We start from the raw sequence: 20,601 nt of genomic DNA, 5'->3' as shown, positions 1-20,601 counted from the left end.
CGTAGGCTATATTTATTATTAGAATGTTTTTAATTCCGCGCCGATGAAGTCATGGGCAACTGCTAGTATAAAATACAGTTGATAAACACATACTAAAAATCCATATATATCTATATATATAAAAGAAAGTCGTGTTAGTTACACTATTTATAACTCAAGAACGGCTGAATCGATTTGACTGAAAATTGGTGGGCAGGTAGCTTAGAACCAGGAAACGGACATAGGATAATTTTTACCCCGTTTTCTATTTTTTATTAGGCGCGGACGAAGTCGCGTGTAAAAGCTAGTCTATATATATAAAAGAAAGTCGTGTTAGTTACACTATTTATAACTCAAGAACGACTGGATCGATTTGACTGAAAATTGGTGGGCAGGTAGCTTAGAACCAGGAAACGGACATAGGATAATTTTTACCCCGTTTTCTATTTTTTATTCCGCGCGGACGGAGTCGCGGCTAAAAGCTAGTACGTAATATTATGTTTGGCGGAAAGAAAACAACTTTGACGCTTGTCAGTTATAAAACAATAGAATATATGAAATCTGCGTCAACAAACAAGACTTTATTTCATAATGATTTATAGGATAGCGCCAACATTCTGTTTGAATCTGAATCTAATGAGTCGTAAAAATATTGTTAAGTTTTTTTCTCTACTCGCCATTCCATTAGCATATTAATTATGTAAAATTTCTTTGTTCAAAATTTAAAATAAAACAATGAGTATTTTGTTTATTTTTATTATAAATTCATTGAAAATAATACGTAATTGAAAGCTAATTATTATAATTTTAAATATCAAATTCATAAAGTTATAAAATAACATCGGGTAGACTACAATCGACTGTTGAATTACAATCGTACTTCACATCATTTGACTTATATTCAAGTGACATTTCGAATGCGTCACAACCATCAGTTAGTTTATCAAAGAAATAACTCGTATTCACTTTAGTTTGACGGTTCGATCCATCAAAGGATGTTTTCTTTCTAACAGGACTACTTTTAGGAGTCGAGCAATTGTTTTGTATGAAATTTCTTTGCACAATTGATTTCTTAGTTGTTACTTTATTCTTCTCAAAAATAAGTTTAACAAAGTTATTGTTGACAGATGCTGTCTTAATGTCAGATCCTCTCGTGACAATTCGGTCAACTATATCTGACAGATTACTGATATCTACTTCCTCAGTACTTGAATTAAAAAAGCTTACATTATTCTTCATGACTTCTGTTTCTATTTGACGCGATATTTTAAGTGGATGATTATTTACATGATTTTGTGATTCATTATTTTCTTTATTATCATCTTTTTGATTATTTAATTGTATTTTACTTGTACTGCATTTTCGTTTTTTACTTTTAAAGTAACTATCAATGTGTTTTGTTTTAGAATTATTTTTTATTTTCCTCTTCAATTTGGCAACAGAAATGCTCAATTGTGCTTTATTCGTATTACCGTCAGTCGCGTCTAAACTTAATCTCTTTAGTGAATTATTAACAACTTCTAATTCATCAACTTTCTTCTTTCTATTATACTTTCTCTTTGGTTTATCTGGATCTTGATTTTCTTTATCTTTCTTCTGTCTAGTTTTCTTAACTTTAACCGGTTTTTTAATTGACTCCTCATATGTTTCAACTAAATCTGGATAATATTTACGCATTAAATCTTGTCTTTCAATTGAGGTCCATACTTTTGTTGGGTCTTCATCATCTGTAAAATAATTCAAAGAAAATTCTTATTTTACTTATTTTATCATCACCTTTATATAGCATTTACAAATGTTACTAACCCTCAAATTGATCATCAGGAATAAGACCTTCAAATTCCCCATTTATATCATCCCATACAACTTCATAACTTGGTACTCCTGTAACAATAAAAACATATTGTAAAGTAAAAATTATATGTTAGTTTCATGAAAAATTTTCTTATATCATACAAGAAATAATCAATGAAATGTAAATTTAAACATTAAATAAATAATATATCACATATATAATATAAATAATAAATCAGATTACCTTTAGGATTTCTCTTTTTCTTAATCTCTTTTGGTTTAATTTTTCTACAAATTACTGTATCTTGAAGATGCCATTTTGTGAGTATTGGCAAGAATTTCTCCACGCAATACCTTTCTGACCAGTCTAACTTACTACACATTAATTTCTGTAAATAAAGGAAATTATTTCATTGTTATAAAACAAACAAGAAAGTAGAATTTTAATAGAATCGTTTTTCTGGCAGATATTGACGTTTACATAATAAAAGTACACAACTTGCAAAGCTAGGCTATGATGACTTGAAATAATATGCAATAAAAAACCGAGTGGGAACTTCTGAAGGGCAGTAAAATATAAACGAATAGATTACATGGTGAAATTACAAACCACAAATTGTATCAAACTAGGCACAGGCGTAGTTAAATCGTTTAGATCTTTGTAATCATTGCTTGCATTCAAAAACTCCTTCATAACTTTCGGTTCTGGAAAAGGCATGCCACATGAAAGAGCTCTAGTACGTAAAGATAATTCTCTCTTCACTTCTGCAACCTTAGCTCTGAAACATACACAGGGTGTTATAAAACGGATGTACTTTTATTTTTTGTTCTGAGAATTAAATTTATAAATTAACTAGCGACCAGCCCCGGCTTCGCACGGGTGCAATGCAAAATATACCTACTACAGAATGTCCTTATACATATTATGCATTTATTATACATACAAACCTTCCTTAAGAATCACTCTATCTATTAAAAAAAACCGCGTCAAAATCCGTTGCGTAGTTTTAAAGATCTAAGCATACATACGGACATACAGCGAAAGCGACTTTGTTTTATACTATGTATTGATGAGAAATTACCGTACTTAAAGTCGTGTTAGTGTGCAGTGTAGATTTTTTACGAGAAATCTTCACTTTTTAAGTAACCACAAAATGGCTAAACGAGGCAAATATTTGTAAACTTTAATAGACAACACCAAAAACAATTCTCAAATTAAAAATACAAATTTTTTCTTACTTGTGTCCCTTATCGTCACATCCGCGTCCGGTAGCACACACGGGACAGCCATTCTTTGCGTGCGAGCGACCTGCGTGTCCGCAGCGGTCGCAACGACCCGGCAGCGACGCCCAACGACCTCGCTCCTCGTACTCTTTGGTGTCACTCACCCATGATATCAACCTAAATATAAAAAGTTACCTAAATAAAAATTAAAACAGTAACACCAACCACAATTAGGCCCGAATGACGAGTTGTATTTGAGATTCTATGGAATGTATAAAACAGTTACAAAATAGTTTCCCTCTTGCTACTATCCTCAGTATGTTCTTCAATTGGAACATGCTTATAAAATTATATACATTTTTTAAGTTTACAGGTATATATTTTAGTACCTACGTATAATTTGATCATCAGGTACTGTATGTAAAAAAGATACAACAGTGTTTATAGATGACCCACAAGCACCCACACCATAATCACAGCCACATAGTAAAGCTAGAGCTATCATTTTATTGCGGCCAAACCCTGAAACAAAAATCAATAAATTAGATTGTGAAAATAAAGAACTACTAACAGTCGCCTACTTAATTAGTAGCCGAGAATACATAGGCTTAGACTTTAGACTGTTCTGCATCTATACAAAATATCAGTTAGATTTATTAAGCAGTTCTGAAGATAACATCCATCCATACATCGAGACCTTTGCATTTATAATATTAATTAGATGTGATATTTCAAAGTATAAATAGCCAAAGGCACTGACTAATAATTTGATGTTAACTTCAAGATTTCTATCTATCTAATCTAATATGTGTTTACAGTTGAAAAAATAAAAGTTTTGCTATTGATTTGATTCAACTGGCCATACCATTGCTTTTTAACATAACATCAGCATCATAGCAGTCAACTGAACCCTGCATAGCACCTCCTCCAGCCGAGTTGGATACACTAAAGTTTCGATACACACAACGAGCACCGTAAGCAAAGCAATCTGAATCTTGAGATACCACTGCATGTACAACCTGTGAAAAATACCAATTTGTATCAATTTAAGAAATGGATTACTTGTTACTTAAATGTGAAATTTGAAAACATAAGACAATATCCACAAGAAAAAAAGAAGTCTTACTGCTGCACGCAATTTAATTACTTAAGCAAAACATAAAAATAAATCAAATACAAACACCTTGAGCATTTAATTGTGCACATGTAGCTTCTGCCTCACCACTCCCTTTTATGCACTTTACTCCCATACTTTTCAGAAGGGACTCACACTGAAACATTTTTGAAAATGATTATACAAAATTACAATAAGTTTCTGCAATTACCCTTAAATAGAAAATATGCCAACACACCTCTTTTAAGACACCTCTAAACCTTCGTCTAGCTACATCAGGCTTGTCTGAAGTTTTACTAGATTGAGAAGGAGCTCCACGAAATTGTACAGCGTTTCGAGCAGCCATTACATCTCTTTTAAGTTCGGGAGCATCTCCTTCTAATACAAATATTGGTTTAATATCAGCTAATATAAGATATACAGTTCTAAAAAATAAATTTCTGAAAATCAGGAATAATTATTAGCTATGACATATATTACTTAAAGAATAATATAAAACATTTAGGTAATACCTTAGGTAGAGCTTTGGTTGTATATAGTAATCAGTGACATTTTGACTATCGCAGATCCATCCCGATAAATCAACTGCAACAGTTTCACCCTGGATCTGTTTAAAATAGGATAGTTATTGATATTACAAAGAAAAATAGCAAAAATAGTGTTTATTTTTATAAAAACGGGCCTGTAAATTCTTCAAAATAATGTAACAACAATCTTACTTCGTGCAAGGATTTTTTTTCGCAATATGGGGCAAAAACTGCCCACAAGCCTTTAATACCCATTTCTTTATTTTTACAATACCATATTAACCAAATCGCATAACAAATCTTTTTTAATTTGAATTGAATTTAAATTAGAAGGTTTTCTAACTGTTGACAGTTGACAACATGAACAAGGTTTAATATTTTTATACCATTCAGCCAGACAATCAACTTGAGTCAAATTTAAAAAACTCAATAAAACTTGAAAATTTTGGTTGGCATCGCTCTAAAATAAACTAGTAGTTTTTGAAAATACCAATCAAGACCCTAACATTTCAAATGCCAAATTACAACATAGGACTGTAATGGATAGGCATAGAAAAATGTAATTAATTTAATTTAAAAGAAATAATAAATAAATTCTGTGCGTGAAATAAAATTGTTTAATAAATGTTTTTTTCTCTGTGGTTAAACTTTGATGACAGATATTTGATTTTGACATGAGCACAACAAAAAAGTAAACATAATAATCTTACGGGCAAGATAAATAATTCAGTTCAAAACATGGAATTAAAACAGGTTTGTTTTGTTCGAATACTTGAACGTTTGACTTGATTGGACTTGATAGTCTTATTATGTATTTAAATTATGCATACAAGCTGTCATTCGAGAATTCGTTAATGATAAGGAAGCGCGATAACTTATGACGACATTCTTCTTACACTAAATTAATTGGACAAAGATATGAGTATTCGTTATTGCGCTTATAATTTTATCAGAATTTTATTTAATCAGTTGCCATTTGCTTTTTTGAGATAAACTCGTGTGTACATTTGGTGTGTGAATAGAAATACATTGCATGTATAGTATACTATTGAGTGAATAAATAATTTGCTTAACAATCATGTACAAATTGAGACATTTATTTAAAATTCGGTAAGCTTATGATGCAATTGTATTTATTGAAATACATGCAGGAAAAAATATGAAAGTTATGTTTGGCATTTTATATAATTATTTAAATGTTAAATGTTTTTCTTTACAGTAATTCATTAAATACTCAACATGGGTTGAGATATAACCATGCTGGGGTCAAAACTGACCTTCAGCTGAGGAATATAGATAAAGTGTTGATAGCCAACCGAGGTGAAATAGCATGTAGGGTGATGAGAACAGCTAAAAAGCTGGGAATAAGAACTGTAGCTGTCTACTCTGATGCTGATAAACATGCAATGCATGTTGAAATGGTACAGTCAATCAATCACTTTTAATCTGTTTTAAAGTTTTTTTATACTTTTAAATCTTCCAAATTAAAAATAATAAATTTTATGAAGTAGGTAATAAATAATTGTGGCATTGAATATTAAACAAGTATCTATTATATTTGAATTTCATAAAATTTTAGGCAGATGAAGCTTATCACATTGGTCCGGCACCATCTGCACAAAGTTATCTTAATGCAAATAAGATATTGGAAGTAGCGAAGAAGTCAAATAGCCAAGCCATACATCCTGGATATGGTTTTCTTTCTGAAAATGTAGAGTTTTGTGAGAAATGTGCCAATGAAGGTGTGATATTCATTGGACCACCTCCCTCTGCTATAAGAGACATGGGAATAAAGAGGTAAGACTTGAAAAGTGTTTTTTATTACTAAAAACTTATACAAATATTAGCATGCAATATGATAATATACAATTTTGCTGACCCATAAAACATAGTCATACCTGGATAAGTAAAAGTCCAAGGCACCCTAATATTTGTCTCGCTTATAGAGGATTTTCTCTAACCTGTGTTACTTATGGAGGTTATCCATTAGGACTGAACAATGTCTCTCGCTTATCCAGTTTTGACTATTTATGAGCCAACTTTAATGGAATACTGTCTATACTCCTTCAAAATATAGGTAATGTCCTCGCAACAAGAATGATCCTTATAACCTATAATTTTCAGTACTTCAAAAGCTATAATGTCAAGTGCAGGAGTGCCAATAGTGAAGGGCTACCATGGTGAAGATCAAAGTATTGAAAGGCTGCTAGCTGAAGCTAACAAGATTGGATTTCCTCTAATGATCAAAGCTGTACGTGGTGGCGGAGGAAAGGTAATGAAATGTTAACAAGAATTCTGATATTTATATTATAATTTTCCATATATAGAATATGTTTTAATTAGTCTGGTTTTTAGTACATAATGTATGACTATTGAATCCAAATAATCAAAGATTCTTAATTTCTTGGCAATCTCATACATTGTCTACAGTGAACCATACCACTTACTTTGCACACCTAAACCTTTATCAAATGTATAAAGTAATAAGTATATTAATGTTTTGTATATGTATTATAGTTAAATTTTAAATGTTGCCTTTTTTGTTCTCTTTCAGGGTATGAGAATAGCAATGACAGAAGATGAATTTCTCTCGCAACTGGAGTCAGCCAAGAGAGAATCCTTGAAGTCCTTTGGTGATGAGAGTATGCTGTTAGAACAATATATTACAGATCCCAGACATGTTGAAGTACAGGTAATGATTGCTAATAAATAAAGTAAATGAAATTTATGTATTTTTATCCATTAAGAAAATTGATTTATTTTTGTCATTCGGTTTCATAGATTAGTTGCCAAATATATTTGTATATTTTTAGTTTATATTTCTAATAAATTTGTAATATTTATTGTATTTATTTACAAAATTAAAGTTTTCTTGAATATTGTTATTTCACAGGTGTTTGCAGACATGTATGGTAATGCGGTACATTTATTTGAAAGAGATTGTTCTGTTCAAAGGCGTCATCAGAAAATTATTGAAGAGGCACCAGCAGTATGTTATTTACATATTTTTTTATTATTGTAGTTTGATAGGGTTTAAGGTAAAATTCTCATAAGAATATCTACCCTAGATATGTAAAGTTACGACTTATATATAGAGATCCCACGTGAGCACAGTTTGTATTGTTTTGACTTCAAGGACCCTAACAATGTTACTAACAGATTCTATCTCTATCATTAGTTTGAATTCTTACCACCGCTAATAAGCCGTATCAAAATAGCGAAAATGAAATAGTCACAAGAAATCAAGCTTATAGCCTCTCTATTTATAGAGATCAGTGATAAATTAATAAATATTTTATCTTTAAATTATTTTCATAAATGTGTGGTGATTATTTTTTTCTTATGTATCTTTGTTGTAATAAATAAGTTTCTTTCTTTCTTCTTTCTTTAATAAAAGACAAAATGGTTGTAGCCGGGGCTATCAGAGGAGACGCGTGGTGCGCTGGGCTCGGCTGCGGTGCGCGCGGCCAAGGCGGTGGGCTACGTGGGCGCGGGCACTGTGGAGTTCATACTACATCGTGTGACTCACGACTTCCACTTCATGGAGATGAACACGCGCCTGCAAGTCGAACATCCCATCACTGAAATGATTACCGGTAAATACACTAACGTCGTCAGTTCAGATACGACCCCACCAGTCTTGAGTTTTATTTAATAATTCATACTTTTCATATAGACATACTAGCTGTCGCCCGCAACGCCGTCCGTGCGGTTCAAAGAAAAAACTTAATTAGTAACCTATGTGGTCTTCCCGACTATGATCTACATCTGTGCCAAATTTTATAATGATCCGTTGAGGCGTTCTGGAGATAACTTCAAACAAACATCCATCCATCCATCTAAACTAAACATTTGCATTTATAATATTATTATGATCTATATTTTTCTATTTTTACAACTCTTCTAACATATTATCTTGTATCTTCGATTTTAATATTTTTAATTATTTCACGAGATATTCGATTTACCTTTATGATCTGTTGAAAATTAATTACGCAGTGAGACTTTATAAGAATCAAATGATCACTTACGCATTAATACCATATCCTAATATTAATAGGCATAAAACTACAATAAAATAATATTTTTTTACAGGTACCGATCTAGTGGAATGGCAGTTACGGATAGCTGCTGGCGAACCGTTGCCAGTAAAACAAGAGGATATAGTTCGTCGCGGCTGGGCCGTGGAGTGCAGGATATACGCGGAGGAGCCCGCAGCCGGCTTCCTGCCCAGGGCCGGCACCCTGCACAGGCTCACGCAGCCCACGCCTGAAGAATTCGTACGGGTATGAAATAGACTTATGACATTTTAAATTTACAGTTAAAGAAATTTATTTCCTACCCATACATATTACCTAATATTCGTCTCGAATTCAGTCGATATATTTGTCTATATAACTCTTATGGTTACAGTTTGCTGAATGATATTCGGTCCTAAGTTGGAAGCTAATTTAATTCCACTAATTTATCTCTTAATAGGTTAGTTTTTAAACGCAATGTCCTCATACTAGGTGGAGACAGGAGTGCGCGAGGGGCAAGAAGTGTCGGTCCATTACGACCCGATGATAGCGAAGCTTGTCGTATGGGGTAAGGACCGAAACCAGGCTCTGGCCAAAACCAGAAGGAAACTCTCCGAGTATCAAGTAAGTTACATTTTTCAAATATTTTTTTAACTTAAATATCGAAGAATTTCTCTAAATTAGTAATTTAATTGCAATATTGTATACTTTAACTTTGACCTTACTTCCTATATGCGAAAATAACTGTATGTTTGTCGCGCTTTCACGAAACAACTACTGAACCGATTTAAATGAATTTTGTTACACAGATAGTCTAGTCTTGAGCCTGAGCAAGGACATAGACTATTTATAGAAAAAGGGTTAAAAGGGGGGATGAAAAGTTGTATGGTTATTTTTAGAGCTAGAAAAGACGCAGTACTAATACAGTAAAATAAACTTTATTCCATCAGGTGGCAGGTTTGGAGACGAACGTGAACTTTCTGCTCCGGCTGAGCGGCGCGTCTGCGTTCGTGTCTGGTGACGTGCACACCGCGTTCATACCACAGCACGAACGCGAGCTGTTCGCGGACACCGCACTGTCCGAACATACAGCTATACAAGCTGCACTTGGATATGTGAGGATATACATTGATTTATATTTTTAAGAGTAGAAGGCAAACGAGCGGAGGATCGCCTACAATTATTTCATTCGACTTGAGATTGTAATAAAAATTATTAAAAAAAATATATTGAAAAATTTTAATAAAGCATAGTTGTGACAAGATTTCAACGTCAGAGTCACTAAGATCTAATGGGATGGTAATGTGTATAGATATTTGTGTATGTGGATAGAAATCAATTCATTTATACATCTTCTATACAAATATTCTAGAGACATAAAAAAATATCAATATACATAGTATAAAACAAAGTCGCTTTCGCTGTATGTCCGTATGTATGCTTAGATCTTTAAAACTACGCAACGGATTTTGACGCGGTTTTTTTTAATAGATAGAGTGATTCTTAAGGAAGGTTTGTATGTATAATAAATGCATAATATAGTAGAGAAACACTGATAAATTTAAAGGTTTCTAATGTGAACGCTGTGAACGTTGTGTATAAGGACATTCTGTAGTAGGTATATTTTGCATTGCACCCGTGCGAAGCCGGGGCGGGTCGCTAGTATATTATAAAGAGGAAAGATTTGTTTGTTTGTATTGAATAGGGAGCCTATCTGTAAAACTACTGAACCAATCTGAAAAATTCTTTCCCTGTTGGAAAGCTACACTATCCCTGGGTGACATAGGCTAAAATAATAACAAGAATGTTTCTTTTAATTCTACTCTATTTTTATAGTCTTAAATAAGTGTGTTTGAAATAAGATGCAAAAGTAATGGTCCTTCGTTACGTATGTGTGATACAAGCTGTCGCCCGCGACTCCGTCCGCGCGGAATTAGAAAATCTTAATTACTATTCTAAGTGTTCGTCCAGACTATGTTCTACATGTAAAATTTCAACGAGATCCGTTGAGCTATTCTGGATATACCTTCTAAGAAACATCCATCCATCTATCCATCCAAATATTTGCATTTATATTATTAGTATGATATGTTTTCAGCTAATTCAATCTCAGTTGTCATCAACTGCTAATGACACGTGGAAAGGCATATCTGTGTCATCCAATGCATGGAGACCTAACTATCAGCTGCGGAAGACTGTCAATTTCAAATTCAATGAAAAAGGTAAAGATAACTTTGCTTTTCATTTTGTTTAGCTTTTCTAATAATAACCATGTAACTTGCCTTTTTTTTTTTTTTTTTTTTTTTATGAGGGGAAATGCAGTTGCGCACCCCTGCGCCGGGCAGTGCAATGGCGCAGGGAGTGTGGGACTCGCCTAAAGACGTTCGGCCATACCCACTAAAACCCCTCGGGCCCTCCACGTCGCCTTGCGGCTGGGACACGGGAACACTCGCGCAATCTTCCGCGACACAGCCGGCGACCGTCCGCTACCGCAGACTCACATCTTCACGGGGGCAGTGAGTACCCCCCACAACGCTCGTCATAAGGCACACCCATAACGCCGGGAGCGCCTAGCATCTAAAAAGGTATGCGGCGGACGATGGGGCAATGGGCCGTCCATCGCCCGGAGCTCTCCGCTAAGGAGGTAGACGGCGGGTGTGCGCCTGCCGCCTGCGTCCATCGCGACGTCGGCGAAGAGGGTCCGCGGCTGCGTCCTCCTCTCGCCGTCGTTCTGCCGCCTCCTTCAGCGCCATCACCTCCTCGCAAAAGGAGGCCACAGCGTTCCAGGAACTCTCGCTACCCACCATCGCGTTGACGACAGCGGGCAGCGAGAGGTCCCTCCCTATTTCTGCCGCGAGTGCGGCGCGCTGGTCCGACCATTTCCCACAGAACTCCAGCGTGTGCTGGGCCGTGTCCTCAGCATGGCCACACTCGTGGCACCTCGCACTGGGCTCTCGCCGCGCAATCCGGCACAGATACGCCCCGAAACAACCGTGCCCCGAGAGTACCTGCACCAGACGGAACGTGAGAGCCCCGTGCTTCCGACCCATCCAGAGCTCAAGGACGGGCCGGATCGCCTCAATCGTGCGTTGGCCTGCGGACGCCGTGAGCAGCCGCTCCCGCCAGACAGCGATGAGCTGCGCCTCCGCCGCCCGCCGCCACGCACCCTCCTCGACCGCGGGAGGAGGCTCCCCCCGGGATCGGGCTTCCGCCCTCCGCCAGTAGGCGCCGGAGAGCACCTCCGCGACGAGGTCCCATGGCGGCGTCCCCGCCAGCACACAGGCCGCGTCGCACGACACTGTGCGATATCCACGGGTCACTCTAACCGCCATGACCCTTTGCGGCTTGCGCAGCAGGGCCCGAGTCCGGGCGGTCAGAGTGTCTGCCCAGATGGGCGCACCGTACAGCGCCATGGATCGCACGACGCCTGTGTACAGGCGACGACACCGCGAGCCCGGGCCGCCAAGGTTCGGCAGGAGCCGGCTAAGGCCCCCGGCCGCCCCCAGGAGCTTCGGTACCAGTCGCCGGAAGTGCTCTTCAAATTTCCATCGGCTGTCAAGGACGAGTCCAAGGTACTTCATCGTACCTCCGACGCCGATGAAAGTCCCGCCCACCATAATCGCAGACTGGGTCGGAGGTGCTCGTCGAGGCCCGTAAAAATACATGGCCTCAGACTTGTGCAATGCAACCTCCAAACCCAGACGGCGGATTCTGGCCACCATAATGGCCAAGCCAGCCGTAGCCCTGCATCGGGCCTCCCTGTGAGTGCTGCCCCGCGCCGTCACCAAGGTGTCGTCAGCGTAACAAACGACTTCAACGCCACCCGGGAGGGGCAGGCGCAGCACCCAGTCGTACCCGATGTTCCATAGGAGCGGCCCGAGAACCGACCCCTGCGGAACACCACACGACGTTGCCCGCTGCGACCAGCCGACGCTGGTTGGGTACGCGACCGAGCGTTCGGAGAGGTAGGCCGCGACAATCCTCCGAAGGTACGGCGGGAAACCGTGGTATCCCAGCGCCTCCCTGATGGTTTCCCAGGGCAAGGTGTTGAAGGCGTTGGAGATGTCCAAAGACACCACCAACAGCACTTCGCCCCGGGACTCCGCATCTTCCGCAAGGTCCCTAACCCGCGCTATGGCGTCCAGGGTGGACCTGCCAGTGCGGAAGCCGAACTGGTTGGCGCTGAGATTCGGCCCCACACTCTCCAGGTGCTGGACGAGACGAGCGGCAATCACCCGCTCAAAGAGCTTGCTGATCTCGTCCAGCAGAACTATCGGTCGGTACGCCGACGGCTCGAGGGCCGGACGGCCGTCCTTTTTGAGAAGGACCAGTTTCCCTCTCTTCCACTCACTCGGGAACTGGCCCCGCTCCAAACAGGCCTGGAATAATGCCCGTATCCACGGTCCGAGCGGCTCCAGCGCTAGGACCCAGGCGCGGCCGGGCACACCGTCGGGGCCGGGAGCAGTGTTTTTGGCGCGCATGCGCAACACCGCCGCCCTCAGCTCATCCTCCGTTACCGGCGGTGCTCCTGGATCTCCTCCCTCCCCAGTGGATTCAGCCATATCAGGCGCCTTGAAACCGGCAGCTGCCGGCGGGAACAGGCCGGCGACCACCGCGTCGACGTCATGTGGCTGAAGACTCTGGGTGATGGGAGGGCCCCTAGATCGGAGCTTTCGTCGTACGACCTTGTAGGGCCTCCCGAATGGATCACTATCCAGAGCCCTCAGCATCTCATCGTCCGCCTGGTCCTTCGCCGCGCCGATAGCCACCCGAAGGGCCTTGACCGCACTCCTGTAGAGGGAGTAGAGCCGCTCTTCCTCCGTAGCGTCCCGGCGCCTCCGCCGACGGCAGCGGGTATACCGGCGTCTCGCCGCCACGCAAGTACTGCGCAGCAGCGTGAGCTCGGCTGTCCACCAGTACACCGGCCGTCTGGAGGGGACGGATCGGACCCTGGGCATAGCCCCGTCACAAACCCGCGCCATGGCCGCACCCAATCGCGCCGCCTCTTCACCGACCTCGTCGACACGCTCCCGGGGAGCAGAAAACCACGCCTCGACGAGAGCGGCCTCGACCAAAAAGTCCCGGTCCATCCGTGACAAAGACCACCGTGGACCCTCCCCGCTCAGGGGCCGATCTGGGCCACTCAGGTTGGACGGGGACGCGGATATGCCGAACCTCACGTAACGGTGGTCCGAAAGCGTCTCCACGTCCTCGACCACGTGCCAGCCACAAACACGGCGTGCCAGGACGGCATCGGCGAAGGCGACATCAACAATGGAGCCGCCTTGACGCCGCACGCACGTGTTGACCGACCCCCGGTTGAGGACCATGAGTCCGGTCTCCGTCGCCCAATCTTCCAACTCCCGGCCCCGCGGATCCGTCGTCGGGCATCCCCAAGCCGAGGATTTGGCGTTGAGGTCCCCCGCGACGAGCACTCGGGTGGATCGACTTCTGCCTATCAGGACGCCGATCTCAGAGATAAATGCCTCGAAGTCGGCGAGACTCCGATTCGGCGAGAAGTACACCCCGACCACCAAGATGTCGCCGACGAGGGCCGCCACGTATCCCTGACCTCGGACTACGTCCGCGAAGGCCGGAGAGCCTGTGACGGACCGGGACGTTAAGGCCACCAGCCCGTCTGTGTCCCCCACCCAATCGTCCCCAGACGGGACCCGGTAGGGCTCGGCCACCACCGCCACATGTATTCTCCACTCCGCCATGCTCTGGAACAGAAGGTCCTGAGCTCTGGCGGAGTGATTGATATTGGCCTGGAGGAGGTTGAGGGCCATTATTCGACGACCATAGCTGCCTCCTCAGCCCCCGGCGCCGCTGCCTGTTGGGATGAGTCCGAGGACTGACCGGCCGTCGGGCTCGGACCTTCCTCTCCTCCCTTCTTTTTCCTCCTCCCATTGGATGGGGGGATGCACGCCTTGCTCCCGACATGGTGCTCCGCAGGGGCGCCAGCCGCGGCGCAGACGACGCAGTGAAGCGCGGCCGTGCATCCGCGGGCCTTGTGACCTGGTTGACCGCACCGGAAACAGAGCCCGGAGCGGTCTACTCCCTCTTGGCACTGGCAAGATATGTGCCCTGGAGCCAGGCACCTGAAGCACCTGATGGGGCGGGCATCTAGCAACCTGGCCTGGGCGGACACCCAACCCACCAGTAGGCGGCCGACGGTCGCAATCTTCTTTGCAGCCGCGACGGGACACTGGACCACGACTGATCCCAGTCCGTCGCGGCCGGTCGACATTGCGCCGACCCGTAGCTGCTCGGCGGGGCACCCTCCCGCTGCAGCAATGGCGGCAACCACCTCGGCACTGGTGGTGGCGTCGTCCAAGCCTGCCACCCGTAGGGCCACGGACTTAATAGGCCTGGAGACGCGGACGACACCACCATCCAGGACCTCCCGGAGCCTTTGGGCCAGGGAGTCCGCCTTCTCGCCGCTAGAGGCGCCCGGGAACTCGAAGACACGTCCCCCATTGGCAGCCTTCCGAAGGCGAACGCCCTGGGCTCCGAACTCGGCTGGGTTTATTTTCTCCTTCGCCGAGGCAATGACGCTGGCGTAGGTGGCACCCTGCTCCGCAGCGCCCGGCTGCAGCGTAATAACAACTGCCGACGACCGAGGCACATGCAGCTTTGCTGCACCACTCTTCACCTGAGGCCGCCTTTTAGGGCCCACCTTTGTCCACTCGCCAACCGCGGGCTGCGACGGCTGCTGCCCGGGTGGTGGGTCTTTCTTCTTCTTCTTCTTCCTTTTTCTCCTCCTCTTTCTCTTCTCTTTTTCCCCGCTAGCGGGTAAGGAGGTCTGGGGAGGTCCCGACGGGCGCTGGTGTGGCGCCGATGGGGCTTTCCTTTGAGTGCCGCTGGGGCCGGGTTGAGCCGCCACTTTGGGTGCCGTCTGTTGCCGCGCAAGTTTGTCGGCGTATGTGCTCCCGTCCTTCCTCGTATCGGCCGCGAGAGGCGGCCGCAGGTTCTTCTCCGGGAGAAGTCTGTCCTCCAGCGAGGCCAGGCGGGCGTTCATCATCCCCCCGACCTGAACCATCACTGCACGACAGATCTCCTCCACGGAGGGCGTCTCGCTCGGTGTTTGTGTTTGTGGGGGCCGTGATGCGGGGGCGGCCTCCATTGTCACATCAGGGTCGGAATGGCCAGCGGAACCCCGTGTCCGCAGGTCCTCCTTGATGGTAGCAAGCTCCTTACGGAGTGCGTCCATCTCGGCGCGCAGGCGGGCATTGTCTGCCTGCAGCTGCTGTGTTTCTTCCGTTTGTGTGCGAGCCCCGAGGACTTCCACAGCTTCCTTGATGGATGCCGCAGCGTCCTTCAAGGCCCGCACAAAGGTACCCTTTAGGTTGGACGACTTGGTCGCCACCTTCATTATAATCTCCAGGTCCTCCTGCACCTGCTCATGAAGCTGAGCGGCGCATCTCTCTCCCGTTACTTCCGCAGGTCGAGAAAACAGCGCAGACCTTGTCTCGCGCCGGAAACGAGCGATCTTAGCTTCCTTCTCGAGGTCTTCCTCCTTATTCTTGGCCCGAGCTCTGGCCGCAGCCCTCTTTTCTTGCTGGCGCCACCTTGCCATCGCTAGGGACACCGCCCGGTCTTCGTCCTCGGATCCCTCGCTGAGACGGGGCCGCTTCGCGCCGAACATCGCTGCGGCCGCCTCCGAAATCTGGGACCTCTCGGAAATGACGATGTGGCTGCAGTCGGAATCCGACGCTGCCCTACCATCGCACTCCATGGTGTCATCATTGGTATGACCTGGGGCCGCCTCACGGCACTCTGCAGGTCTCCCGTTCCCAACACCAACCTCTTTTTCCTTCCTTAAAACCAAATCGCATGCTTCAGAATCCAAATTTCTCGCCAAGGTCGTTTTTTGGGTGACAGTAAGGCAGCCCTTGCCCCCCCCAGAATACGAGGGGCAGCCTGCAGCCGTAGCCACAGGGAGGGATTCTCCCTCAGCCGAACTGAGGGTACCCTCCTGGGGTAGTTTCTTTTTTCGAGATGCCATTACATAGTTCTCCAGTGTTATCGGACACCGGAAACCGCCTTTAGATACAGGGTGAGGTCCCTGACCACGATGCGCGGCCTAGAAGGCCACCATCCCACGACCGAAGTCCTCTGCAGTTAAATGTGCTGCCGCACACCGACGTATTTGCCCGACAGGGTGGCCGAGTTGACCATACCAGCCGCGCCGAGGACCTTGAAGGCCCCCCATCCTACGACCCCTAAGGATCCACTGGTGTTTTCCGCGGGCCTGTCCGGTATGGGAGGCCCTGTCCGGCATAGCCCCGCGGAAAAACACCCCAACACGCCGCACGGCAGCACCTCGGTGCTCGCCGTACCCAGCACCGCCCAATGAGCGTGCTTGAGCCCCATCCTTCATCCTGTGATGATCACAGGAGGTGGAGGGGCTCCTCCTCCTCCGGGGATTTTTTATAGAGATTCCCTTCCTCGCGGCCCAACGCTCAGTGCGCAAGGCCCCCGGTCCGCTCAGTGCGGATTACGGTTTGCTTGGCGTCCACCGATCATAAAGACCAGCGGACGGCCAAGTGTGGTGTTGCCACCGGGTAATTTTTTAGAGAGGTTTTCTTCCTCGCAGCCCCACGCTCAGTGCGCAGGGCCCCCGGTTCCGCTCAGTGCGGATTACGGGTTGTCCGACGGTGGCCGAAGCCATCGCCCACCGGCCAAAGACCGGCAGGCCCGCCGCACGGGTGGTCGCCACCCGAACTGTCCCAGAGCCAGAACAGTCCGAGCAACAACCCATCGGGATAGCGCATCGCTGCGCTCCACCCGTCTAGTGTTTGGTTCACGGGGCTTTCGCCCTACCCCGACAAAAATGCCGGGGCGTTCCCCTATCCACCACCCGGGGACGCGCCACGTCGGAGTTCACCTCTCCGCCCACTCGGACAACCGAGCAGGTCCGTGGCCATGTAACTTGCCTAAACCAACTGTATTAAACACACCGTTGTCTCTATTTTTTTTTTTTTTGAAGATCGCAAGTTCTCGCAGTTTTTGTTGTCTGTTATTGTATAAGTTTTGATTTTTTCGTAGTTAATACTTCGTAGTTCTATATATTTATCGATAGACAAAATATCTTTGACTAATAGACAGTTTTTCTAAAGTAAGCATTATTTTCTATTTTAGAATAAACATCACAAAAATAGCCATTGAATATTAATTTGCAGACATGAAAGTGAATGTAGAATATGAAAGTGCACCGAACACTTACAAGGTGCAAGTGGACGAGGGCGAGTGGCGACAGGTGGAGGCCACGCTCACCAACACGGACCTCGGTCTCAAACTCACCACCAAAGTAGACGACAAGACGAGCAACGTCGGCTTCCTGACATATGATCAGGAGGTGCATGTTTACGATGAAGTGAGTATATTTTTCAATTATAACAGTTTCAGTCGCTAGGTGCTAAGTTTCTATCCCGGTGCTTTCCAATTGACATCCTTGGACCTCGCAGTTGCACTTCAGGTTGACCACCGAAGGCTTTTTAGTCAGTAGGAATCTCACCCTGTCTTTCCCCCGAAAGGTAGAGTACCTTATGAAGATCCCCCTCCCAAAATACCAAAAAAATCAAGGTTGAAACAATGTCCTTGACTATATCACAAGATGAAGTGTTCATAGCCATTACATTAATCATAGTAGAACTTATACAAAACTTAAGTATATTATAATCACTAGAGCGTCAGTGGGTCAGGTTGAGCACTTGACTGCAGCAATCTGCAGGTCCCGGGTTCGAATCCCGCCATGTACCAATGTGTTTTTCGATTCTCGAAATACTACAGATCATCTTCGCATAATTATATTTTATTAAGTTGAAAAATATAACTGTTTTTTTTACTTGAACCTTCCCCTATCATAAATATAATTTAATATTGTAGCACGGTCAAACAGTAGTGCACCTACCTAGGCCGAAGTACCAGACCGCCGCCAGCTCGGAGTCCACCTCTAGCGCCAACAGCGCCGCCTCCCCCACACCCGGCGTTCTCGAGAGGGTACTAGTCAATAAGGGAGATAAGGTAAGAATTGTACCATTGTACACTGAGTTTCTGTATCTCAGAGAACCTCGGTACGTTCCTTTGGACATCTCGAAACTCTCTCGAATTGAAAGGTTATATTGAGTCAAGTCTTAATTAACTCTATTTCCCTCTTCAGAACGCTTTTACTTTTATAATTTGAAGGTGTTATTACACGACACCATATAAAGCTACTTTGCTGCAGACTTACAGCTTTAAAGATTTTATACCCTTTAATTCAACCTACTACTTCATAATAATTTATAGTCGAACCTGGATAAGCGAGAGTCGAAGGGACTCTGATATTTTTCTCGCTTATAGAGATTTCTTGCTTATCCAGGTTCAACTGTATAGTTCCGTATTTTGATTTGACTCGTCAAGAACAACGGTAATATTCTGCCCCACGTGCCAACTCAACTGCTGATCACTACATCACTGTCTAATAAATACACAATAGTATAGCAAATCATAAATTATGTAGCATGCATAACATTTTTATATAGGCTTATAACCATCGCAAAACAGAAAAAGCTACGCGGTACAAAACGTTTGATTTCATCAGATCATTAAAGTAATTGTTTCATAAGTCTGTAATTGGAGCAGGTTTAATTGGCTCGTTTGCCATCAAGTGTAATTAATGACAGTGCTTAATGTATCTTTTCGATCACCGCTAAATGTTAAAGTAATTAGTAATTGACTCCGCTTTCACTTGACAGAAAATTTAAGGCAAAAAGTTTATACAGAAAATAAAAATCGAACGAACACCGATCTCGTATTGTTATAAAAGTTTATTAACTTTAAATCAATCTTAAATATTTTGTAAGTATTCTTTTTTTTATTGAATACAATTATTTATGGTATATATCTCACAGTGAACTTCAGCTGTCTTAGCACATAAGAACACTATTGTTATCTCTTTTATTTATTTATTTATTTTATATTACAAGGTGGCAAATGAGCAAGCGGCCAAGAATTCGCCGAAATGGTGAAGCGACCGCTGCCCATAGACATTCGCAATTGCAGTTGCATTGGCTACCCCCAATCGAGGAAGGAGGAGACGCACAAAAAGAGAATATTTAACCTTTGCATCTCCTTCTCCATCAAATCTACCTTCCCTTCCTTTCCTTATAAGAAAAGGGTGGGAAGGTAAAGATGACTAAAATTAGGCCTCCGGCACCATACTCATCAGACGAAACGCGGAATTACTTCCACTTGACGTCTGTCTTCTGTGTGGTCGTGGTATTTCACCGATCGAGCCGACCAATTCGTGCAACAGATGTAGTTGCTGGCGTCTACCACTGTCAAAAGTTTTTAAAGTGAACAGAGAGGGATGGCAATAATTAGTTATAGAGATGTTAACAAATCGTGGATCGAAGTTAGGTTCATATTGTTCCGTCGTGTATATATATTTTCTTGTAGGTGGTGAAAGGTCAACCGTTGTTCGTGGTGATAGCAATGAAGATGGAATACGTGGTGCGGTCGCCACGGGATGGCGTGGTAGCCTCTTTTGCTGATGTCAAGCAGGGCGACGCCGTCGGCAAGGGGGCACAAATTGTTGTACTAGAAAGCGAGAGCTAAAGGTCGACGCTCAGTAAACCCGATATATTTAATAGTTTGTCTATTAAAAAATTGATTCGATTTACGAAGTTATAAATATTTTTATATAAATGACAACTTGTTTTTAAGATAAAATAATATTTAATCTCTTTTCACTATATTCCAGGGTATAAGTTATAATATGTTAACTTGTTGGGTCAATTTTGCAATTTGAAAGTTTATATATGTGAAAATTTATATACAATTTTTTATGATGTCTTCCAGTATTGTATTTACAATATTTTATCTTCTTGTCTATTCTATTGTATATTTTATTGTCTTGATGTTATAAATAATTATTTTATTTTATGGATTAAATAAA

General features: G+C 43.4%; 2 protein-coding genes across 2 annotated transcripts; one reads left to right on the top strand and one right to left on the bottom strand.

The window, feature by feature from the left end:
- Positions 1 to 807: 807 nt before the first annotated feature.
- Positions 808 to 4,958, bottom strand: LOC106712244 (flap endonuclease GEN). Its single transcript, XM_014504738.2, has 11 exons — positions 4,831 to 4,958; positions 4,624 to 4,718; positions 4,350 to 4,551; positions 4,179 to 4,268; positions 3,863 to 4,016; positions 3,387 to 3,519; positions 3,013 to 3,174; positions 2,384 to 2,552; positions 2,018 to 2,162; positions 1,786 to 1,863; positions 808 to 1,706 (listed from the first exon to the last, which is right to left on the bottom strand). The coding sequence occupies exons 1-11, from the start codon at positions 4,891 to 4,893 to the stop codon at positions 808 to 810; spliced, it is 2,190 nt and encodes a 729-aa protein (XP_014360224.2). The 5' UTR covers positions 4,894 to 4,958.
- A 590-nt stretch (positions 4,959 to 5,548) lies between these two features.
- LOC106712245 (biotin carboxylase 1) lies at positions 5,549 to 20,293 on the top strand. Its single transcript, XM_045685628.1, has 14 exons — positions 5,549 to 5,748; positions 5,858 to 6,059; positions 6,218 to 6,435; positions 6,763 to 6,910; positions 7,193 to 7,330; positions 7,532 to 7,627; positions 8,051 to 8,234; positions 8,734 to 8,924; positions 9,150 to 9,281; positions 9,608 to 9,772; positions 10,756 to 10,879; positions 17,843 to 18,036; positions 18,549 to 18,686; positions 20,103 to 20,293. The coding sequence occupies exons 1-14, from the start codon at positions 5,717 to 5,719 to the stop codon at positions 20,259 to 20,261; spliced, it is 2,121 nt and encodes a 706-aa protein (XP_045541584.1). The 5' UTR covers positions 5,549 to 5,716; the 3' UTR covers positions 20,262 to 20,293.
- The last annotated feature ends 308 nt before the right edge of the window (positions 20,294 to 20,601 follow it).

This window comes from Papilio machaon, chromosome 3, assembly GCF_912999745.1.
Source record: "Papilio machaon chromosome 3, ilPapMach1.1, whole genome shotgun sequence".
NCBI lineage: Eukaryota > Metazoa > Arthropoda > Insecta > Lepidoptera > Papilionidae > Papilio > Papilio machaon.
This window is presented reverse-complemented; position numbering and strand designations above follow the sequence as displayed.